The 25316-nt window shown below is 47.4% G+C and overlaps 2 protein-coding genes across 3 annotated transcripts in view; both read right to left on the bottom strand.

Annotated features, from left to right (window-relative positions):
• The window catches only part of tex261 (testis expressed 261), a 16219-nt gene extending 15784 nt beyond the window's left edge, over positions 1-435 (bottom strand). The window contains exon 1 of the mRNA XM_062982532.1: positions 283-435. Within this exon, the coding sequence (XP_062838602.1) occupies positions 283-352 (70 nt within the window). The 5' untranslated portion in view covers positions 353-435. The remainder of the gene's footprint in view (positions 1-282) is intronic.
• A 5671-nt stretch (positions 436-6106) lies between these two features.
• Positions 6107-25316, bottom strand: part of LOC134299513 (zinc finger BED domain-containing protein 4-like) — a 70691-nt gene continuing 51481 nt past the window's right edge. For both annotated transcript variants that reach the window (XR_010006732.1, XM_062982526.1), the window contains one exon: positions 6107-6439. The gene's annotated coding sequence lies outside the window, so the exon portion shown is untranslated. The remainder of the gene's footprint in view (positions 6440-25316) is intronic.

Genomic DNA, 25316 nt, shown 5'->3' with positions numbered 1-25316 from the left:
TTTTGGACTCCAACTCCCAGCATTCCTCACGGCCTCAGGCCCCTTCCTTTTCCCCCTCAGCCGCTTAAGCGGCTGAGGGGGAAAAGGAAGGGGCCTGAGGCCGTGAGGAATGCTGGGAGTTGGAGTCCAAAACACCTGAAGGGAAGGAAGGCCCAAGTGGGCCCAGGCCCCGCCCCCTCCGCCGAGCGAGCGAAGTAGGCCAATGCCGTGGCCCCGCCCCTTTCTCAGAGCGAGCGACGGAGGCCCGCTCGGGCCAAGCGGCCCGGGGCCCCGCTCGCTTACCGATGCCGAGGGTGACGAAGGCGGCCTGGATGAGCAGCGCCGCCCAGCTCAGCGCGTACGTGAACCACATCCTCCCGCCGCGCCCTCCGCACGGAGCCTCCGCACAGGCCCCGCCCCAACCGCTTCCGGCCTTACCCACCGGAAGTCGCTGTGCTAGAGCGGCAGGATCTTGAGCGGGAGAGAGAGAGAGAGCGGCCCCTAGCGGCCGGAGGCCAAACAGGCCGTTGACCCTTTGCCCTCTTCGCCACGTCGTGGCGGGAAGAAGGAAGGAACGAACTCCTGGAGTAACGCCGAGTTACTTTTGTAACGAGAGGTCAGAATTACTTTGTTGTTGTTACCTGATTCATGAATATCCCACAATGGGACCCATTGTACAACAAATTCAAAAACACTAATAATAATAATGAGGATGATGATGATGATAATAATAATAATAATAATAATAATAAGATTCTGTGATATGAAATCCAGCATATCTATCTTGTTTGCTGTGTCATAATATAATAATAATAATAATAATAATAATAATAATAATAATAAATCTTTATTTATGTCTTGCTTTTCTCCCTCAGGGACCCAATGTGCCTTACAACATATTAAAACCATGTAAACAACAATCAGAGCACATCCATAATATAAGCATAATAGGATAAACAGATTAATAATAATAATAATAGTAATAATAATAATAATAAATCTTTATTTATGTCCTGCTTTTCTCCCTCAGGGACCCAACGTGGCTTACAACAAATTAAAATCACGTAAACAACAATCAGAGTACAACAATAATATAAGCATAATAGGATAAACAGAATAATAATAATAATAATAATAATAAAAAATCTTTATTTATGTCGTGCTTTTCTCCCTCAGGGACCCAACGTGGCTTACAACATATTAAAACCATGTAAACAACAATCAGAGCACATCAATAATATAAGCATAATAGGATAAACAGAATAATAATAATAATAATAATAATAATAATAGTAATAATAATAAGATTCTGTGATATGAAATCCAGCATATCTATCTTGTTTGCTGTGTCATAATATAATAATAATAATAATAATAATAATAATAATAATAATAAATCTTTATTTATGTCCTGCTTTTCTCCCTCAGGGACCCAACGTGGCTTACAACATATTAAAATCACGTAAACAATAATCAGAGCACAACAATAATATAAGCATAATAGGATAAACAGATTAATAATAATAATAATAATAATAATAATAATAATAGTAATAAATCTTTATTTATGTCCTGCTTTTCTCCCTCAGGGACCCAACGTGGCTTACAACATATTAAAACCATGTAAACAACAATCAGAGCACATCAATAATATAAGCATAATAAAATAAACAGATTAATAATAATAATAATAATAATAATAATAATAATAATAATAATAATAATAAATCTTTATTTATGTCCTGCTTTTCTCCCTCAGGGACCCAACGTGGCTTACAACAAATTAAAATCACGTAAACAACAATCAGAGCACATCAATAATATAAGCATAACAGGATAAATCCCAGCAACTCCAGCTCCCAAGTGACAATATAACCCCCCCCCCCCCCCCAAACCCATCCAGTATTCAAATTTGGGTGTATTGGGACCAATTTGGTCCAGTGAATGAAAATACATCTTGTAGATCAGATATTTACATTACGATTCAGAACAGGAGCAACATTACAATTACAAGGTAGCAATAAAACGAATGTTCTGGTTGGGGGTCACCACAACACGAGGAACTGTACCAAGGGGTCGCGGCGGCATGAGGAAGGTTTCGAGGGGGGTTAAACCCCTGGCACCCCCCACCCCCACTACAAACCTGTCAATATCTGTTTGAGATTGTGCCTGGAGGGATTCTTAATGTTTTGCGTCTCATAGATTTAGCATGGGGATTTGGTTAACCAGTTAAAATTCATGAGTAAACCAGGTTTTTTTTATATAACCTGAAAAATTTGGGGGGGGGGGTTGAACCCCTAACTCCGCCCCCCCTCGCTACAGGGCCTGCCCATATGTAAGCTGCCCTGAGTCCCTTTGGGGAGATGATGGTGGGGTAAACGTAAAGGTTTCCCCCTGACATTAAGTCCAGTCGTGTCTGACTCTGCGGGTGATGCTCATCTCTATCTCTAAGCCAAAGAGCTGGCGTTGTCCGTAGACACCTCCAAGGCCATGTGGCCGCAGGCATCACTGCATGGAGTGCCCTTACCTTCCCACCCATAGGAGCCGTACCCATCGATCTACTCACATTGGCATTTTTTGAACTGCTAGGTTGGCAAAAGCTGGGGCTAACAGTGGGAGCTCACCCCGCTACCCAGATTCAAACCTTTTGGCCAGCAAGTTCAGCAGCTCAGCGGTTTAACCCACTACGCCACTGGGGCCTCTGGTGCCGGGGTATAAGAATAAAATTATTATTATTATTATTATTATTATTATTATTATTATTATTGACACAAAGACACAGTATGACACAGCAAACGAGATCTATATGCTGGATTTCGTATCACAAAATCACAGTTCAGACACTTCTCATCCGTTTATGACTGTGTAGTGTATTTTCAGATGATGATCACAGATCCCAGTCAGGTGGCCTTTTGGTAGTTGGCAGATTGTGATTTTGTCAATGTCTGTTGTTTCCAAATGCCGGCTGAGATCTTTCGGCATGGGACCCAATGTGCCCATCACCACCGGGACCACGTGCACTGGTTTCTGCCAGAGTCTTTGAAGTTCAATCTTGAGGTCCTGATAGCGGCTGAGTTTTTCCGGTTGTTTTTTGTCAATTCAACTGTCACCTGGAATGGCGACATCAATGATCCAAACCTTTTTCCTTTCCACAATCGTGATGTCTGGTGTGTTGTGTTCCAAAACTTTGTCAGTCTGGATTCGGAAGTCCCACGGTATTTTTGCGTGCTCATTTTCCAATACTTTTGCAGGTTTGTGATCCCACCAGTTCTTTGCTGCTGGGAGGTGGGACTTGAGGCATAAGTTCCAATGAATCATTTGGGCCACAGAGTTGTGCCTCTGTTTGTAGTCTGTCTGTGCGATTTTCTTACAGCAGCTGAGGATATGATCCATGGTTTCATCGGTTTCCTTGCACAGTCTGCATTTTGGGTCATCAGCTGATTTTTCGATCTTGGCCTTAATTGCCTTTGTCCTGATGTCTTGCTCCTGGGCTGCAAGGATCAGGCCTTCTGTCTCCTTCTTCAGGGTCCCATTCGTGAGCCAGAGCCAGGTCTTCTCCTTATTCAGCTTTTCCTTCAGTTTTGTCAAGGAACTTTCCATGCAATGTTTTGTTGTGCCAGCTGTCAGCTCTAGTTTGTAGTGTGGTTTTCTTATACTGTTTTTTTGTCTGCTGTGCTTTGAGGAGTTTCTGATTTTTGACTTCCATCAAAGCAGGTTCTTCACTTTGCTTTACATATTCTGCAAGGGCATGTTCCTCTTCTTTGACTGCTTGTTTTACTTGCAAGAGTCCCCCCCCCCCCCCCCGCAGGTGCCACCTTGACGTGGTGGGGGGGCTTAACCAGTCCAATGATGACTGAGGGCTGTGCTGGTGGTAGTGTAACTCCCGGCAGGTCCAACCAAGCCAGAGAGGCCTCAGCTGAGGAATGGGACCAAGTGCACCTAACCCATTAGCATTATGGAGAACCAAACCCAAACGAAGTCTATACTGGCTCAGTCGTCGCCCAGGATAAAAAGGACCGCGGTGGATGCTGCTGATTCTGGACATCCATCGACAAGTGAGCTATGGAATCAAAATATAAATGAACAGTCACAGAAGCGGCAGAAATATACAATGCCAGAAAACTGCAGTTGTTGTTGTTGTTGTTATTATTATTATTATTATTATTATTATTATTATTCTTATGTACATTGCATTGCGATGTCCCAACATTGTCCTGGATTCTGGGGCTTCCTTTTCATGGCTGATGGTGCATCCGCTTTGCCCAGGAGACGCCAAAGCCCAGCGGATGACCCACTCTGGAGCCCCACAGACAGACGTCCCCTGCGGAGGAGCAGTGATGATGTTCGCATTGGCGTAGGAGACGGCCGGCCTCGTTGCCTGACCCACCGGTGACCGGTCAGGCTTTTCCCCGGGAGGAGAGAGCCAGGGCCCTGGAAATGCCACCCAGGAAAAGGTAAAAGGCACGACATGCGCTTAGCGGAACGGCTGCCGGGAAAGAGACGGTGACAGGCGTCGGGGCGGATTTGCTTCTCCTGGACGAGGCAGCCCAGGACCGGGCGGCAGGCAGGCCTCAAAGGTCACGGGCTGCTCCCGTTGGTGACCAAAAGAGATCCAAACAAAGTTCTTTTGTGTTGTCCAAGGATACACGGCCAGAATTAGTGGAGGGTTGTGGTGTGGTTCCTGGGCTGTATGGCCGGAAACCGCATCGCAGGCATTTGGTCTGTGATGCAGGTGAAACATCAGGAGAAAGTGCCGCTGAAACATGACCATACAGCCTGGAAACCACACAACACCACAAAGTTATTTTGATACAGAGAAGAGAGGGCGGCTGAGAACCAGGCTGTTGGAGTCTCAAATGAGACACAGTGGGCTCTGCACTTGACCACCAGCCCGGAGTCTTGCTATTATCTGGCCATCTGCAGAGACAGGACAAGCATGTGTGGGCAGTGGATGCATGATTTGTGTGGCTGAGGCCTCTTGCTGCCTGAAAGTCTGTCTTGATAAATGTTACACGCAGAACGTTTAAAACCCAGATCCGGTGCCCATTGTGTCTCATCTCCCGAGCTGTTCAGCAGTGGAACTCTCTGCCTCAGAGTCCGGCGGAAGCTCCTCTTTTGGACGCTTTTAAGCAGAGACTGGATGGCCACATGTGCTTTGAGGTGAAAAGGAAAGAAAAGGGGTGGACTAGATGGCCCATGCGGCCTCTTCCAAAAAGGTCTGAACTATAGACAAAGCATGAGGAAGAACGGATCTGATTTTATGTTTGAAATGTATATTTTTAATTCATAATGTATTTTAATAGTTTTAACTGTTTTATGTGCTGTTTTATATTGGTTTGAATGGGCATCTAATGGTTGCCACTGTTGTAAGCCGCCCCGAGTCCCTTCGGGTGAGAAGGGCGGGATATATATGTGAGAAATAAATAAATAATAAATAAGGTGTCGAAAGGTGTTCGCTGGCCCTGATTGTTTCCTATCTGGAATTCCTCACCCCTTTTTAAAAAATGTTGTTCTTTATTTACTGTCCTGATTTTAGAGTTTTTTTTTATATACAGGGGGCCAGATGCTAGACAGGAAACCATCAAAAGAAGAACTGCTGATTTCTACTTATATGCGATTGGGATAGTCCTGTTTTTTGGATAGACATCGATTTTTGGATATACAGTAGAGTCTCACTTATCCAACATAAACGGGCCGGCAGAACGTTGGATAAGCGAATATGTTGGATAATGAGGAATTAAGGATAACCCTATTAAACATCAAATTAAGTTATGATTTTACAAATTAAGCACCAAAACATCATGTTAGACAACAAATTTGTTAGAAAAAGTAGTTCAGTACACAGTAATGCTATATAGTAATTACTGTATTTATGAATTTAGCACCAAAATATCACGATATATTGAAAGCATTGACTACAAAAATGCGTTGGATAATCCAGAATGTTGGATAAGCGAGTGTTGGATAAGTGAGACTCTACTGTACATTGAGTTTGTTTGATTATTTTCATATCACCACAAGCAGTGGATTTTGGTCTTCATAGTTTAGGGGAATTTATTTATCTATTTATTTATTTATAGCATTTATATCCCGCCCTTCTCACCCGAAGGGACAAAAATTGGCAAAATTTAATGCCCCAAAATACAATCATAAAAAAAACAAAAACAAATAACAGATCTATTAATAACATTGTTAAAACACATTATAAAACCTTATAAAAGAACCCATTGTCCTTTTAGGAAACCATCAGGGCCAGCTAACACTTCCCAACAAAGGATTCCGCCAGACAGGAAGCACCCAGGCTTTGAATCTGCAAGGCTACTCGACGCTAATCAAGGTGGCCAAGGGCAACATTCGCATTTGCCTCAAGTAGACAAGAGCTTAGGCAGGCATGGGGGGGATGTGGGCCATCTCTCCAGGTGTTTTGGACTTCAATTCCCACCATTCCTGGCCTCGGGCCCTTTCAAAATACAAACAATGATAAAATATAAAACATCAGAACAAAAACAAAACCAATAAAAAATATACACAATAAGTTAAAAAACGCAACGCAGAATTAAAACATCAGGTTAAAAACAATGAGGTTGCAATAGTGGATAAGCAAAGTGTACGGTGCACATTATGGGTAACAAATTCATAAATAGATAAAGTGCATTAGAATCATTTAAGGTCACATTAGGTACGGTACGGAGGAGTCCTGAGTAATATCAATCAATATTGAATGTCTGTTGTATGGTTGTCTTTATGTTTAGTATGCACACTGAAGTGGATTATATGGCAGTGTGGAGTCAAGATAATCCAGTTCAAAGCAGATAATATAAGATTCTAAATAGGGTTTATAGCTGTGTGGAAGGGCCTTGAGTCTACATTGCTATATAATCCAGTTAAAATCTGATAATCTGTGGAAGAGGCCTAAGTGAGGCTTAACTGTGCCTGTCCCCTGGGCTGAGTAGGTTGCTAGGAGACCAAGTGGGTAGAGCTTAGCCTTGTAACTGGCAGCAATTGGATAAAAACTATTATTCCCCTCCTTCTAATTAGGACTTAATTTTTCTTTTCTTTTTGTGGTATCAACCTAGAGCCGTGAATGATGGGTTGTGTTGTCAAATTTCGAGGTTGGGGGGCCTGTAGTTTTGTTGTTTTGTGGGTCGCTGTGATGCCATCACTCTCTTATATATAGAGATTTATATCCTGCCCTTCTCACCCAACAGGGGACTCAGGGCGGCTTACAATAAAACACACATATAAAAACTGTACAATACGCTATAAATCAGTTAAAAAATTAACTTACATAAGACATTCATAAAACGCATTATAATATACAGATAAATACAGGTACATAATCAAGTTAAGGACTTTTAAGAGAAAGTGAATGGAACAGGCAGGAAGACTGATACCATGAAACATGTCCCTTCAGGTAACTAAAAATCCACTCATTTCTATATTGTTTTTGTAATGCTGAGAGGTTACACAAATGGTTTAGGGTGTGGAATATTTAGAATAGAAACATGGCTCGGCAGTAATGGTTCATGGCTTCCCTTTCAATCGAACAGATGATCTGCCCCAAATTTTGTATTGAACTTTCAAGGAACTGAACTCAACCCTGAAATAGGTTCAGCACCTTGGATAGCTCCTTTAAAGTGTGATACCCTTACTAACATGGGAACCACAAACTACAACAAGAAACGAGGATGCCTTGAGAAAGATGGGACAGGAGAGGAGAAGATGGAAATGGGAGGAGAGGGCAAAGAGAGAATGAATGGATCTTTTAGGAGTGAGTGACAGCAGGTTGGCTTTGCCGCCATGCATTTTTGCATTTAGCTTGGAAATGATTGTAGGCTTTAGTGATGTTCACCAGAAAGAATGCACATATCTGAGGCAGTGGCCATTGCCACTGAACATTGATCCTACTGCTCTCTGTTTCCTCAGAGCTATGTACGAACCAAGAGAAGAATTTGAATACAACAGTTGTTTTGTTGGAAGCCTGGAAACAACCTGGAATTCCTTTGAGTAAAATCCAGGCACATCATTCTGTGCTGAATAGCATCCAATGTCTGGCCTGGTAATACAGACACATATCCCGATGTCCATTCCTTAGCAACTGAGGAAAAGTGTCACACCTCAGGATAGCTTCACCTTGCTGAACACACCAGGCTGTACACACGTTGAAGTCTTTTGTAGTTTATTAGGAAATAGGAAATAAATAGTTCTTAAAAAGCAAAAGTAAAAATCCAAAAGATTGTTGCAAAACCAAGGCTATACAGATAAATCCAAGAAAACCTTAGGCATAAAACAAGGTTCATACATGACATAATCCCATGAACTTGATTACAGGATAATCCAAGAAAGCAAGAGCTGCTTCTAATTCAAACAAGACGTTGCTTTGACGAAGATTCCTCTCTCAGAAGACTGTTTTAATAGCATAACATGAAGGCATTCCTTTGCCCTTTGACCGCTCTCTTATTTGCTATTCTAAGACTTCTGCGAACTCCCCTAAATTCCAAGTGGCTGGCCCGGTCCAGAGTATCATCAAGGCCAAACTGCTCGTTAGTGTTACTAGGCTGGGAACTGCTCTCCCTTCCTGCTTCTTGCACCTGAGAAACATCAGCATCAGCAACACCATTTCCCCTGTGGGAAAGCCTCCTTGTTCCCCATCTTCCACAGCAGGAACACCCTGCACCTGAATCCCATAATTCCCATCAGAGTCATCTTGAAACTCATCCTGAACCTGAATCCCTTCATCTTGAACCTGTATCCCAAAATCCTCATTAGAGTCACTCTGAGGCTGAGTCACAACAAAAAGTCAGTTTCGCTTGGGAATCAGCCTTCAGATGCAGATGGGGAGTTTTCCCGTGATATCAGATTAGGCCTCGCATGGAGGGAGTGAATGCTACTTAGGCGTTCAGAAAGACACCTGGCTTGACAGCAGAAAAAGATCTTGGAGTCCTCGTGGACAACAAGTTAAACATGAGCAAGGAGTGTGATGCGGCAGCTAAAAAAGCCAATGGTGTCTTGGCGTGCATCAATGGGAATCTAGTGCCTAGATCCAGGGATGGAAGTCCTGCTCGCCCTCTCTTCTGTTCCGCCTTGGTCAGACCACTTTACCTGGAATCCAACTGTGTCCCATTCTGGGCACCGCCACTGAGGGAGATGTTGACTTTCAGCTGGAATGTGACCAGAGGAGGGCAACTAATAATAATTATAACAATAATAACAACAGTTTATATTCTGTCCTATCTCCCCAGGAGACTCAGGGCAGATCACTGTACATATACACGGCAAACATTCAAGACAGAACAGGACAGGACAGAAAGGAGGCATATTGTGTCAAGGTCCAGTATTGATGTCTTGGAGGTTGGGTTCGGCTTCAGCCACAGGGGAGTGCTGTTGCTCCATTCTCTTTGACGAAGAGCCATCAGGACTTCCTCCTTCCTTTTGGTCACCAGCATTTCTGGTCTTTTTCTTTTATGGTGTTGTAAAACACCTCCCCTGCTTATTAGCGGTTCCCAATTTCTCTAATTACAGATTTAAGGTGTTTTCAAACTGCTTAGGTAGACAGTGAGCTGGGCTTGGCAGTCGGGTGCTCACCCCGACCAGGCTTCAAACTGGCTACCTTTCACTTGGTGGATCTTATTACTGATGGTTATTTACTTAGGCGATCCCTCGTAGTTTGAGGATGATGGTCCTCCATTTCTTGGAAGAAGCCTGTACATGATTTTTTTTTTTAATGTGTGGAGGTCGGTGCACGGCCAGTCAACACACAGTCTTCACAGATTGAGGTCCCAGCAGTGGTGTGATTAGCACAACGAGAGTGGCTTCTCAGCCTGTTGCAGCTTCTTCCGCCTTCATAGCCGTTGTAACATGTACCATGTTATGCTCCGCCGTTGAGGTTTTTGGGTCTTCAGATTGTTCCTGGTCTGGATCCTCCCCTGTGGCCACTCCTGGGAGTGTGTGACTCCCATGGTTGTGCCCTCAGGTTCATTGGAACACGCAAGCCCCCTCACCGCGGCAAGGTGATAATCCATCGAGGGGGTGATGGTTATTTACCAGCTGTGCTACAGCCCTATGAGGAGTGGCTTAAGGAACTGGGGATGTTTAGCCTGCAAAAGAGAAGGCTGAGAGGAGACATGACGGGGGCCATGGGCCAAGATGGGTGGGGAAGTCCTAGGGAGGAGGGAGCAAGCTTGTTTTCTGCTGCCCTGCAGACTAGGACACAATGGAAAAATGGCTTCAAACTACAGGAAAGGAGATTTCACCTGAACATCAGGAAGAACTTCCTCAGCGTGGGAGCTGTTCAGCAGTGGAACTCTCTGTGGTGGAGGCTCCTTCTTTGGAGGCTTTTAAGCAGAGGCTGGATGGCCATCTGTCGGGGGGGGGGGGTTGATTCAATATTCCTGCTTCTTGGCAGAATGGGGATGGACTGGATGGCCCACCAGGTCTCTTCCAACTCTAGGATTCTATGACCCAGTGAGAAGTCCTTGAACCCAGGTCTCAAAGGCACGACGTCATGGCTGCTTGGTCGAGCCTGAGCTTAAATTAAAGGATGTTTACCTGGTGTCTCCAGAACAGACAGTGCTGCCGTAGAATCAAGTTCCCGTTTCTACGGTTCATGTTCTACGGCTCAAGTTCATGTTCTAAGTCTCCTGTGTTTGCCTATGTTCCTGAAATAAATTTGCTTTGTAAAAGTTCTTGTTTTCATGCTTATGGATTTATGTCTATGTTCTTGACTTCCTGGGTGTCATGTACCTGGCTATTTTGGTACTATTGGTCTTTGGTATAGATGGACCACTGCTATTGCATAGCACCTTTCCTACTGCTGTTTGGAAAATGCCCCCTTTTCCCTTTTGTACGGGCTTTGTAAATAACCTACTGTGGTTAATAACGACTGGGCTCTGCGTGGAGTTGCGGGAGGAGGTGCCCCAAGCCTAGAGTGCAACACTCCTTTGTGGACAGAAAAAGCGGGGTATAAACAAACATAATAAACATGATGATGATGATGATGATGATGATGATGATGATGATGATGATGATGATGTACCCTTCTCTGCCAAAGAGGGCTGGTGCCTCCCCAGACTCCCTGTTGTGACTCAGCTGATGGGGATTATGGGATTCAGGTTCAAAATGACTCTGATGGGGATTATGGGATTCAGGTTCAAACTCAGGTTCAGAGTGTCCCTGTTGCAGAAGATGAGGAACAGAGAGTTTTCCCCACAGCAGGGAATGAAGGGAATGATGTTGATGATACTGAAACTAGCCAGGTGCAAATTGACTCAGAAAAGGAGGATAGTTCTCAGTCTGATAGCAAGCAGGCTGACGCTAACGAGCAGGCTGACCTTGATGAAACAGAATCGTTAGATCGAGTTGACCGTTTGGAATTCAGGGTTCGAAGGAGTGTGAGAATTGCAAACAAGAGGGAGGTCAGAGGCCAAAGAAATGCTTTCATGCTTCGCAAAGGGTATTAAAACAGTGTGTTTGGAGACAAACCTTTGTCAAAGCAACGTTCGTCCAACCAAGAAGCAAACTCTCGTTTTTATCTTGCAGCCTTTGTGTGTTCATGTTCATGGGACTTTGTCATGCTCTAATGGGACTTTGTTTATTCCTTGTGATTTCTTGGATTATTCTCTAAGGCTTTGTTTTGTAACCATCTTTTGGAACTTTACTTTTGTTTTTAAAGAACTATTTATCTTCTATTTTCTATTTTCTTTTGCTCTGGGGATGGAGGGTTGCATCTTTGGCCATGGCAACCCACTTTGGGTGCAAGCCACGCTCTCTCAGCCTCAGAGGGAGGCCAAAGGCAAACCCATTCTGGACAAACGTTGCCAAGAAACCCCAGCCATCGGCTCCCCTTAGGGCTGCCATCAGCCGGAAGTGACTGAAATACCGCAAATTGTTCTGTGAGCGGGTTGGATTGGGGGGCCTTTGGAGTTCTCTCCCTGGTCGAGGAGCCTGTGATTCCAAGACGTCCGTCACATCAGGAGAAGGCAAGGTGGGGAGAGCGCGGGATGCAGCCCCGGCCAGCCAGCATCGCCAAGGCCAAGTCCCCGGGAGCTGTCGTTCCACCTTACCTGGAGGGCCATGCGCTTTGCACATAGAGAGGGGCAGCTCTGTTGCCTTAGAGATGCTTTGGTCAAATGTGTGCACTTTTTAAAAGAATGGGAGCCATTCATATCATTGAAAAAGAAAAAAAGAACATGTCAAAATGCTTGAGGTTTTGAAGATTAAGTAATGTATTGAGATGGCAAAGAAGAAGGAAGAAACCCCCTTAAGATAAAGACCTTAGTGGAGCGACAGGGATATTTTCACCGCATGTCTTTTAAGGTGGGAAGTCCATTCTGACTTTTTCATTTTGTCATTTTATTATTATTTTTCTTTTTGGGCGGCGGGGGGTGGGGGTGGGTGTTGGAGTATTCATAGCTGCATTAGAAAACCTCTCCCTTTTCAAATGATGCCTTAATAGGGATGTATTAGAAAATCATTTCTTGTACCAATTGTATAACAATACCTATAGTGCTGAAATAAACAATATATATGTGTGTGTGTATCTATATCTATATCTCTCCCCAGATGACTTTTCAGGTCAGTGACTCCCGATCAACAAGGCCCTGCAATGACGATCATTGTGCAAAGGTTCTTCCCAGGTCACAGGTCCCGAACCCTTGCTCCCTCTTGTCGGCCACAAAGGACATCCGTTTCTGCACTTGGCAGAACTTTCTTTTTTCTTTCTTTCTTCTTATTTCCTTTACATGATGACAGGTTACATCAAGGCATTTCCGCTGTGAATTAGCAAGAAGTTTTCAGCCAAGCACAAGTTCTTCTGATGGGACTCTGTGCTTTGGTGTCCGTTGAAGACCTCTATTGTCTCTTTCCATCGCAGAAAAGGTTTAGCAACCCATGCACCAGGCTGTTGATGAGCACCTTTGCTCCCACCTTCTCCTCCAAAGACCACACCGTACTCACAGAGCGCACCTTGGGCATGAAACGAGGAGGCCAACCAGGGCAATCTGCTGAACCATTTGGGTTGGAAACTTAGCTGCCTCTTCTTATCCTCAGGAAATCCATATCCTGGCCACAGAGTCTGTGGATTTTGCACTAACTGAGCTTTCACTTGGTCATCAGACACAGTCTTGTCCATCTAAAGTCCAAGGTCTGACAATGGCGCAGCTTCTTCTCTTTGCTTCTGTTCCATGGGCTTGCGTTATAGGAACCAGTGGTAGATACCTCCGTTTTCACAATTTCGTCCTGCAATCCAGGTCAACCCCCCCCCCCCCCAGTCCCACCCCATACTGTGCCTTAGGCTTTACCTGCCGGCTGCAGGTAGACCAACTTGCTCGCTTCTGCTATGTTAGTTCTTGCTACAATTGCAATGTAAATTGGTAGAAAGGTTGGTAATGATAGTGTGAATCATCCAAATTTGGTTGCTTGCAGTTCTGGAGGGACTCTCGTTTTTGCTTCTCATAGATTTGATTAAGCCGTTAAAATTCAGGAGAAAACCAGGTTTTTTTTTTAATCTGAAAAATTTGGGGGGTGGTTTGAACCCCTAAACTGTGCCCTTAGCTATGGATGGGAGGTAAAGGCAGGGATGCTCCGGCTCTTGGAGTTTCTGCAGAATCCGCTTTTGTTGCCTTTGCAACAGCAACACAGAGGAGGAGGAGGAGGAGGAGGAGGAGGAGGAGGAGGGTGGTGGGGCGGGCGATGGCTGATGCCTCTGTGGGGAACCTGGCAGTTTGCTATTTCTGTCTTTCGAGTGGAGGAGAGAGAGAGAGAGAGAGAGAGAGAGAGCTGTCAAGGCGCCCTTGAAGCCCCTTGGCCTTAACGCGGCCTGGCACTTCTCTGACCGTGCGCTGAACCCCTGCCGTTCTGCGCTCTGCGCATGCTCAGGAGCCCCGCAGGCAGCCCTGGGGCAATTTGGGGGGGGGGGGGAAGAGAGAGAGACCAAGACCCAGGCCGAGCGAGTAGGGCTGGGCCACACTCTCTGCTTGGCGGCACCGGGACAGAGAGCACAGCACAAAAGGAAGGAAGGAAGGAAGGCACAGGTGCAGGCAAGGCTCTTCTTCTTGGTGCTGGAAGAAGCTGAAACCACACTGGGACCCTTCCCTGGGATGAACGCTTCCCCAAGTGCCTCGCTAGGAAATGCATGGAAAGTAATTGAATTAAGTATTAGGGGTGTGCAAATCTTAATCGTAAGTCGTATGTAATTCATACGTTTTGTATACACAGACAGAGCCATCCTTAGGTAATTTTCTGTAGGAGGCAAAGGTAATTTTGCCCCCCCCCCCCCCCGTGGTGCAGGGGGTGGGGCCGCATGGCGCAGGGGGCAGGGCCAGGCCGAGCGGGCTGCAGCGGGAAGGCCCAGCCAGCCTAGCTAGGCCTTCCCATCGCAGCCTGGCTGGGCCTTCCCGCCGTGCGGCCTGGCCCTACCCCGTGCGGCCCCGCCCCCGTGCTGTGCGGCCCCACCTTCGCACCGCGCGGCCCCGCCCCCCGCGGGAAGGCCCAGAAAGAAGGAGAAGAAGGCCTCTACAGCGCCCCCGGGACGATGGCGCCACAGGCAAAAGCCTACCTCGCCTGGCTGTTGGGCTGCCTCTGAATACAGACAGATACAGTTGAGTTCCGGTTATTCACATGTCGAATGACTGGAAGTGACAGATAATAGGAAGGCCCTCTTATCCATCCCGGCAATCCAGTTTAGGGAAGCGCCCCGTGCGCATTGCTGCCCATCAACACTCACGGGGCGCTTCCCAAGGGCCTGGCATGTCGGATAATACGTTAGGTCGGATAACCGGAAGTTGGTTAACCGGAACTCATAAAGTCAAAAGTCACCCAATACTTTTTGTGTGAATTTGTTTTTGTCAAAACTTTTGTAAAAATCCAAAAAATCTGTAGATGTATGAATATTTCCGAAACTTGTGGGGAATGCTCCCTGTTACCTTCTGTCATTGCATAGAAAATTCAAGGATATTCAAGGAATTCAAACTCATATAGCTTTTAAAAAAATGTTGTTTGTAAAAACTTTGAAAATTCTCCCAAAATCAGTGGATGAGTGACAGGTTCTGAAACTCGATGGTCTCACAGTGGTTAATGTGTTCTAGTTTCATGCCAATAGCTTTAACAATGCGGGGGAAAGGAGCCCCTGAATTTGGCACAGTTACTCAATGAAAAGTAACAAAAAGGTAGTTATCTCGTTATAGTTACAATATGGACCCCGCCCAATTTTGGAAACACTTTAGAAACGATTTCCCCACCCCCACCCACCCCCTAATTTTGTAATGAGTATTTACTCGTTTTCTTCGTGGGTCACACAGGCCTGGGAAGGATCTCTCCTGAGCTGGAAAAGACCATTTTGTGAGAACCAGCCAAGCACTCGCTTCACCCTGTTGCTCTCCGGCTTCAGAACAGTTACTGTCATCTATCGGCTTGAGTAGCAATAATACCCGAATCGACAGCATGCAAGAGGCAAAAGTGGAGTGATCCGCAAAGCCACAAGTGAGTGAGCCTCAGGAGGTCCGTGGGCTCTCACTCTCTTCATATGCAGCAGGCAGATCCCATTAAGCTGATGGGCAGGCACTCCGAAGCTGCCTTGCTTTTACCCCGCAAGCAACAGAAAACAGAGTGCCACCGCTTAGGCTCCTTTATTTGGAAATCACTGTTCAATGTTCTCATGGCGTTATTCTTCGCTGTCACCAGGACCACATCTGCATCTATTAATACCACCTCCACAAGGCAATCCCACCCTCGATAGCTCTCAATACCGGTCCCGGAGACTGCGTTCCCATCCCAGGCCATGAAGATTTGGAGAAGGAAGAAGCCTCCTCATAATGAGTCTGAATCAAAAGAGGAAAAAGGAAAGTTTGTCCGTACAGGTGGCCGCAGCTCCCTCACAATCTCTGAGGATGCCTGCCACAGATGTGGGCAAAACGTCAGGAGAGAATGCTTCTGGAACATGGCCCTCCAGTCCGAAAGACGCACAGCAACCCAGTGATTCTGGCCATGAAAGCCTTCGACAATACATAGCTCCAGGCCTGTTGATTTCAATCCGATCTCCCCTGGGATTCATCAAAGGGTGTATGATGCCCAAGTCATTGGTTCTGTTTTGGAGGGAGGGGTCGGTCCAGGAAAAGTGGCTTCACGGAGCATCCCATCAGGCGCGGTCAAGGGAGGTCCCCTTTGTGCCCTCGCAGAGTTTGAGAGGCAGTCATACCTTCCAGCACCAATGGACGCCGTGGCTGTGAACTTCCCTCAGAGCTTGTGAGGCCTGTTGGAAAACTATGCAAGTGGGGGTTATATATATATCCCTGTGGAATGACGTCCAGGGTGGGAGAAAAAAAGAACTCTTGTCTGTTTGGGGCAAGTGCGAATGTTGCAAATGGCCAGATTTATTAGCATTGAATGGCCTTACAGATTCAAAGCCTGGCTGCTTCCTGCCTGGGGGAATCTTTTGTTGGGAGGTGCTAGCTGGCCCTGATTGTTTCATGCCTGGAATTCCTCTGTTTTCTGAGTGTTGTTCTTTATTTACTGTTCTGATTTTAGAGTTTTTAAATACTGGGAGCCATATTTTGTTCCTTTCCATGCTTTCCTCCTTTCCGTTTGCTTCTTGTGGATTTCAGTGGCTTCTCTGTGGCGTCTGACACGGTGGTTGTGAGAGTGGTCCAGCATTTCTGTGTTCTGCAGTCATATTCTGATTCATCAAGCGCTCTGCTATGGCTGACTTCTCTGGTTGAGTGAGTCTGGAGAGCCTTTCATTTTCCTTGATTCGTGTTTGGGCAATGCTATTGCATTTGGTGGTCCCTATGTAGACTTCTTGTCCACAGCTGCATGGTATGGACAAGTATGGATCGTCGATGTTGCAATCCCAGGCGACAGCAGGATTGAAGAGAAGCAAATGAAAAAGCTGGCTCAAGACGAGGGTTTCAAGATCAAACTGCAAAGATGGGCACAAGCCAGTCAAGGGGATCCCAGTGGTGATGGGCACACTGGATACAATGCCTCAAGACCTTGGCCTGCACTTAAACACAACCGGCACTGACAAATTCACCACTTGTCCAGCTGCAAAAGGCCACCCTACTTGGATCTGCAGGCATTATTCGCCGATACATCACACAGTCCTAGACACTTGGGAAGTGTCCGACGTGTGATCCAATACAACAGCCAGCAGAGTGTTTGCTGTGGACTCATCTTGTTGTGTTTCAAATAATAATAATAATATTATGCCTCAAGTACCACCTCCCAGCAGCAAAGAACTGGTGGGATCACAAACCTGCAAAAGTATTGGAAAATGAGCACGCAAAGATATTGTGGGACTTCTGAATCCAGACCGACAAAGTTCTGGAACACAACACACCAGACATCACAGTTGTGGAAAAGAAAAAGGTTTGGATGATTGATGTTGCCATCCCAGGTGACAGTCGCATTGACAAAAAACAACAGGGAAAACTCAGCCGCTATCAGGACCTCAAGACTGAACTTCAAAGACTCTGGCAGAAACCAGTGCAGGTGGTCCCGGTGGTGATGGGCACACTGGGTGCCGTGCCAAAAGATCTCAGCCGGCATTTGGAAACAATAGTTATTGACAACATCACGATCTGCCAACTGCAAAAGGCCACCCTACTGGGATCTGCACGTATCATCTGAAAATACATCACACAGTCCTAGACCCTTGGGAAGGGTTTGACTTGTGATTTTGTGATACGAAATCCAGCATATCTATCTTGTTTGCTGTGTCATAGATAAAATAATAATTCCTCTGAAGGCCGGACTGGTGGGAGCAGCAGTGGCCCTTGAGCCCCCAAAGAGCGCTCCGGCAGCCAAGTCCAGCAAAGTTTGTCTGCTTCCGGGGGCGACCCCTGCCCTGCGCCTCCCTGGGAAACGTGCGCCACTGCTGCCGCCGCCGCGGCCGGGCGCCATCCCTTCTGCGCGGGCGCCTTAATGCGTCCTGACACGGGAGCTGCATTTGGTAGCTCACACATAAGTGATCTGAACGGCCTGCTATTTTCGTTGACGATAATCTGCTCCGTGTTTGGAGGCAGTTCATGGCTCGGTCAGCCTTCCCTGATACTATATTCCCGTTTGTTCCACTAAAGGTTTCGCTGTCGCTTCGCATGAGCCTCGCCGCGCTTTATGAACCGTGAATGCACCGCTGCGGATGCGGCTGGGGACCGGGTGGGTGGACGGCGGAGGAGAAGGAGAAGAAGGAGAAGCCGGAGACAGGGGCAGGCAGCAGAAATGGGGCCCAGCGAGGAAGGAGGGAGGGAGGGAGGGAGGGAGGGAGGGAGGAGCGGTCCTGCCTTGGAGGGCATCTCCAGCTCTGCATCCAAGCAGGATGGGTGGGACCAAAGAACAGCCCCCTGCATGGACCCTGCAAGGGCCATAATGGATACTGGTCAAGGCTGGTGAGCGAGACTGGCCCAATCAACCAATCCTCTGATTCAATGTCAGAGGCACCTTCCTCTCTCCCCATTCCCCAAATCCTGTCTTATTTCATCATTCCCCAAAATCCACTTCTGTTAGGGATTCCTCTTCTTCAGAAGGGGAAGGGGAGCAGGAAAGTGTTCAGGAATTAGAGGGGGAGTTGGAATCAGAGGAGGTGGTTTTGCAAGTACCCACATTTCAGGAAAGGTGAAAGGAAACAGAGCAGAGATGCCGTTCAGCTAGAATAGCTGCCAGAACTGCCCTAGCAGCTCCTGAGTGGGAGAACTCAGGGCTATAAATCAGAAGCAGGTGGAGTCACCTTTTGCTGGTAACAAACTGACTCTAATGCCTAAGTCTTCGCTCCCCTTGTGCCTGCTTCAAGTCTGCGTTTGGAAAACTGCTCCCAAGGAATTATTGCTGCTTCTTTGTCTGAATTAAGACTGCTGGCTGATTTGGGAATTTATCAGAGACTTAAGAACTGTGTTTGCATTAAGACTTCCTTGCTTTCTTTTGCATTATCCAACTTAGTGTTCTGTTCTTTAAGTTGCTGAAGTAAAGCAGTTTTCATTTACTTACCACATTGTTTTAAGGCTGTTCTTGAGAGACAAATCAGGACAACTTCCCAACCAGTTCCTGAAACTTATGAAGAGATATCTGTTCCCAACACTGTAGATACGGAAATAATGCTCTACTCGACACTTGAAACCAAACTACAGCCTCATCACACGAAAGCATGGATCCATGTTAAACCCGATTTCTGCTTCCTAAAGAATTCTGGGGTTTGTAGTTGTAGTGAGGCCCAGGTCCTGTCTGATTGAGCAGTTTAAGGACCTGGCCCTAAACTACAAGCCCCAGAATTCTGCAGATTCTGCAGCTCCATGTCTAGTGCAGGCATGGGCTAACTTGGGCCCTCCAGGTGTTTTGGACTTCAACTCCCACCATTCCTAACAGCCTCTGGCCCTTTCCTTTCCCCCCTCAGCCGCTTAAGGTAGGGAAAGGGCCCCCCAAAGGCCATCTTAGACAATCTCATAAAACACAGGTAAGGAAAGGGACCCTCAAAGGCCATCTAGTCGGTCTCATAGGACCATAGGTAAGGAAAGTGACCTCCAAAAGCAATCTAGATGATCTCATAAGGCCGTAGCTAAGTAAAGAGACCTCCAAAGACCATCTAGACGATCTCATAATGCCATAAGTAAGCAAAGAGACCTCCAAAGACCAGGTAGATTTAGGTCAACCCTAAGTCTGAAGTTTAGGACAGCGGCCAGGTCAATGACGTTGGAGGGCCGCAAATGGCCCACAGGCCTTAGTTTGGGGACCCCTGGTCTACACTGTAGAATTGATGTGGTTCGACTCCCTTGAACTGCTGTGGCTGAATGCAGTGGAATAATGTGAAATATAGTTTAATAAGGCCTTTTGCCTTCTCTGCCGAAGAGTGCTTGGAGCTGGAAGGGGCCAAAAGGGCCACCTGGTGCTCTTCCCCCCAGCCATGAAGGGGACACAACTCATCTGACCCCAAAGGACGCCCTGCGACCTCGGCTTGAAAACCTCTGGAGCTGGAGAGTCCAAGGCAGTCCAGACGCTTCTCTTCTCTTCCCTGCAGTTCGACTCCGTCGTGCCCCAGTCTCTGGAGCAGCAGAAAACAAGTTCTCTCCACCTTCCGTATGACATCACTTCGGATTTTTTTCTGAAAACCTGAGTGGTATGTCATTGTTCTGCGGGTGACTCTGGACTGCAGGCACACTTAAGAGGTTGGATCTTCTTGCCAAGGTCCAAGGCGCTTTCACATCCAATTTGCCTTGGCTCATAGATTTTACATTTCAGGTTCCTATAGTGTGTTGATCTTTAGAACATTGGATTTGTCATTCACTTCCAGCACTGTTGTCCATTAGCCTTCCTTTCGGCTTTGAGCTATCTGAGTCATCACATCTGGGGCTAGTTGAACTCATCCTCTGTTCCTCCCCAGTAGCATTTTGGCCATCTTCCGACCTGGGAGTCCCACCTTCTGATGGTATACTGACATTGCCGGGCCATACAGCCCAGAAAACAAAGAATAATAGAATAGTAGAGTTGGAAGAGACCTCATGGGCCATCCAGTCCAACCCCCTGCCAAGAAGCAGGAAACATGCTTTCATGGCCTGTGATCCCGGCTATGAAAGCCTTTGACAACACATTTCTCTGGTTGCGCTGGTCCATGTAGTTTTCATGGCAAGAATACTGGGGTGGGTTGCCATTACCTTCCCCAGGGATCGTATTTAGTTTGCCATGGCCTTCCCGTCTTGAGTGTCCCTTCACGGTTTCACCTGTGGCATCATTGAGATGCCCAAGGCCCAGCACTGAAACAAGGTAGTGATCCTTTGCAGGAGAAAAGCAGGATATAAATACCTAATCATTGCTGTAGACCAGGTATGGGCAAACTTGGGCTCTCCCTCCAGGTGTTTTGGACATCAACTCCCACAATTCCTGTTAGGGTCCAAGTTTGCCCATGCCTGACCTAGAAACTGCCCAGAGAGGACACATTTTGTGGCATAAACGAACATGCCAAGGCCGGTCCTGGGGGCAGGGGATCGGTTGCACAGCCTCTCTGCTCTCAGCCCGCTTCCCTTCCTCCTCGTTGTCTCATCTCAAGGGAAGGCTGCACGGGGACGCAGTGGCTTTGCTCTCTCACATTAGTTTCCTTTTTGGTGCGAAAACTCCCCGCGAAGGCGGCGTGGGAGGGAGACGGAGGGAGGTGTGGGTGTCGCTTCACGGGCGCCGGGGCCTCATCGCCTTGTCACTCGGGCACCTGGCCTCCTGGTCCCGCGGCGCCGGCAAGGCCTTCGGAGGCGGGAGGAGGGACCTGGCAGCGGGGAAGGGGTGAGAATAGCAGGGGTGTTAATGGAAGGCGGGCAGAGCCGGAGGGAGAGGGAAGCATCTGCAGGTGTCGCATCTGGGAGCACAGCTGGATGCGCGGCAGCAGAAGAGACGCCAAGATGTGTGCGGCCAAGACGGCCAAAGGCTATTTATTAATCCTGTCAGGAGCGAATTGGGAATACAGTTGGAATGTATAGAAAAAGTTAAATGTCCTTTGAGCAGAATCTGGCCACTTGGAGTGAGTGCCTCTGGTGTGGTTATGAGAAGGCCCTCCATTGTGCACGTGGCCGGGCTCAGGGTTTTGTGGTTTGCTCTTCTCCGCACTCGCATGTTGCAGACTCCACTTTGTGGCCCCATTTCTTGCATCTCGTGGTGCCAGAGCGCAGCGTGTTCAGGGCCTTCCAAGTCACCCCGTCTTCTGTGTGCCCAGGAGGGAGTCTCCCATCCAGTATCAGCCACTGATACTACTTGCGGGTTTAAGCCTGCCACTTTTGGACTCTCGCTTGCTGAGGTGTTCCTGCAAGTGTTTCTGTGGATCATAGGAAGCTGTTTGATTTACGTTGTTGGCATGCTGGCTGATACCCAAACAGGGAGTGGGCTGGAGAAGTCACTGCCTTGGTCCTTTCATTACAGGCTGCTACTACCCAGAGGATGTCAGGTGGTGCAATGCCGGCTAAACAGTATAATTTCTCCAGTGGTGTGGGGCATAGACATCCTGTGATAATGTGGCATAGCCACATGCATTGTTTTAACGTGGTAAGATGTATTCCACAACTGGGCATGTGTATTCAGCAGCAGAGTAGCCAAGCGCAAGGGCAGATGCCTTCACTGTTATCTGGTTGTGATCCCCAGGTCAGCTTTTGTATGATATTATTTCTAGTGCCCACTTGTTGCTTCATAGTCAGGCAGTGCATCTTGTAAGTCAGAGCATGGTCCAGAGCGACTCCCAGGTGTGTTGTTGTGCTGCAATGCTCCCGTGGGATCCCTTCCCAGGTCATCCTCAGAGCTCGAGACGCTTGTCTGTTCATAGAATCATAGAATCATAGAATAGTAGAGTTGGAAGAGACCTCATGGGCCATCCAGTCCAACCCCCTGCTAAGAAGCAGGAAATCGCATTCAAAGCACCCCTGACAGATGGCCATCCAGCCTCTGTTTAAAAGCCTCCAAAGAAGGAGCCTCCACCACAGCCCCGGGGAGAGAGTTCCACTGCTGAACAGCCCTTCTCACAGTGAGGAAGTTCTTCCTGATGTTCAGGTGGAATCTCCTTCCTTTCCTGTAGTTTGAAGCCCTTGTTCCCTTGTGTCCTAGTCTGCAGGGCAGCAGAAAACAAGCTCCCTCCCTCCTCCCTAGGACTTCCCCTCACATATTTGTACATGGCTACCATGTCTCCTCTCAGCCTTCTCTTCTGCAGGCTAAACATGCCCAGTTCTTTAAGCCGCTCCTCATAGGGCTTGTTCTCCAGACCCTTAATCATTTTAGTCGCCCTCCTCTGGACACTTTCCAGCTTGTCAACATCTCCCTTCAACTGCAGTGCCCAGAATTGGACGCAGTGTGGTTCCAGGTGTGGTCTGACCAAGGCAGAATAGAATAAGGGGGAGCAGGACTTCCCTGGATCTAGACGCTATTCCCCTATTGATGCAGGACAGAATCCCGTTGGCTTTCTTAGCAGCCGCATCACATTGTTGGCTCATGTTCACCTTCCTCCCCACGAGGACTCCAAGGTCTGTTTCGCACACACTGCTGTCAAGCCAGGCATCGTCCCCCATTCTGTATCTTTGATTTCCATTTTTTCTGCCGAAGTGAAGTATCTTGTCTTTGTCCCTGTTGAACTTCATTTTGTTAGTTTTGGCCAATCATCTCTCTAGTCTGTCAAGATCGTTTTGAATTCTGCTCCTGTCTTCTGGAGTGTTAGCTATCCCTCCCAGTTTGGTGTCGTCTGCAAACTTGATGATCGTGCCTTCTAACCCTTCGTCTAAGTCGTTAATAAAGATGTTGAACAGAACCGGGCCCAGGACGGAGCCCTGCTTGTGGCACTCCACTTGTCACTTCTTTCCATGATGAAGGTGAAAAGCACATGTTTGTGCTTTGGATGGATTAGGGATCCGCTGGTTTTCCCTGTCATAGGCAGTAAGAGCACCTAAAGCTCCGGAGAGCTTCTGTTCAACCATTTCTCAGCTCCCTGCCTGGGCGGTGATGGCACGATCGTCAGCATAGATGAAACTCTGTCCCTTCTGGCAAAAGGTTATTAACGAGGAAGAAGACGTTCTAAGACTTTCCCTGATCAAGACGCTAGGCTCCTCTTGGTGCAGCCCAGGATTGCATTGGCCTGTTCAGCTGCCACCTGACACTCCTGGCTCATGAAGGCAAGAGGGGAAATGAGGAGAAAGAGAGGCAAATGAGCAGACAGTCCTTGCCCAACTGGGACATTGCGAAGGTATGGGACTCCCTTGTACTTATTGTATTGACTCGGGTCAACAGTGCCATCGAATCTAATGCGCACCTCATTTTCAAATCTCTGAAACCAAAAAAGGTATTTGTTGCCGAATGTCACGCGCAGTGGCAGAAAGTGCACTCTTTGTATTTTAGAACACCAATGCTTCCAGTGATGGGGAACAAAACCTTGAGGTGCAGCGATGCTGCAGAATGGATCCACTTTAATGACCTTTGCTCGATGCTATGGAATCCTAGGGTTGGTAGTTTGACAAGGCCTTGGTCCTTCTCTGCCAAAGAAGGCCGATGCCTCACCAAACTGCAAATCCCAGGATTGCATAGCATTGAGCTGTGGCCATTAAAGGAGAGATGAGGCCCCTCAAGTAGGAGCTCCAGACGCAGCTCTTGAAGCAGATTCCCCTTTGGCTTTGGCCCAGCACTAAGGTCTAATGCCCACCCTGATTTTGGAGAGGTCATGTAGCCCAAGAGGGATGCTGGGCATTGCGATTCAAGGAAGTAACTTCTGAGCACGCAGCTCTTCTCTTTGAAAGTGCGGAAGTTGAGCAAAGAGGAAGGAAGGCCCAATGCAACCGTCCGGAGCGCCAAGGGTGGCCCGTCCTTCCCTTGCCTTTTCCAGGCTAAAACAACAACAAGGAGAGAGCGATGTTCTGCCGGCCTCTCTGGAGAGCAGGCCTGGTGCCGCTCTATGACCTAAATGGATTCCCAGGCGAGGTCCTTAGGATCATTCGGGGCATCAATAATGCACCAAGCCCTGCCCGCAAAAGCACTTAGCCAGAAAACAAACCCTTCCCTCCCTCCCCCTCTCCAAACGGACACACACACACACACAATGCACACAACCTCCAGGCTCAAGTGCACAAACACACCTCTTCTCGGAGAGGAGGAAGAGCGGGCCATGGCTTGCGCAATGTCATAAATTTGCACACCGAGAGAGGTGTTGGTGGCGCTTCCTGAGCACATCAGGCCATTCGCGGCGCCTTTGTGCCGAGGGGAATAAGACGCCTGCGAATCAAGTGGGTCACCGAAGGCGCCGACCGACCGGCTTCACGCCCGGATGAGCGGCCGCAGGTGCCGGAGTTGCATTTCCAGACTCTGCACATGCAAATAGGAACCGAACTGCATAATAATATCACTAAAGCAGTAGAGTGGGGGCCCCTTGGATGCCCACATCAGTGGATGCTCAAGTCCCATGATATACAAGGAAGTGATGCTCCTTGTATACGGTGGGCCAAGAGCCCGTATATGAACCTATGTAAGTAAGTAACTTTATTTTTCTATCCCGCTCCATCTCCCGGCTGGGACTCGGGGTGACTAACACCGGACAAAAGCTCGAAAATACAAACAGATAGAACAGTTAAAACATGATACAGTAAGTAAAAACATGTTACAATAAGTAACCTATGCCTTTGGGCCACATTTATGAGATTTTATTTCTCCCCGTGGGGAGATGGTGGCGGGGTATAAAGTATTATTATTATTATTATTCACACGTAATGTAAATGTGTGGAGCCCCCGGTGGTGCAGTGTGTTAAAGCGCTGAGCTGCTGAACTTGCTGTCCGACAGGTCACAGGTTCAAATCTGGGGAGCGGAGTGAGCACCCACTGTTAGCTCCAGCTTCTGCCAACCTAGCATTTCG

The sequence above is a fragment of the Anolis carolinensis genome, chromosome 5, assembly GCF_035594765.1.
Source record: "Anolis carolinensis isolate JA03-04 chromosome 5, rAnoCar3.1.pri, whole genome shotgun sequence".
Classification (NCBI taxonomy): Eukaryota; Metazoa; Chordata; class Lepidosauria; order Squamata; family Dactyloidae; genus Anolis; species Anolis carolinensis.
This window is presented reverse-complemented; position numbering and strand designations above follow the sequence as displayed.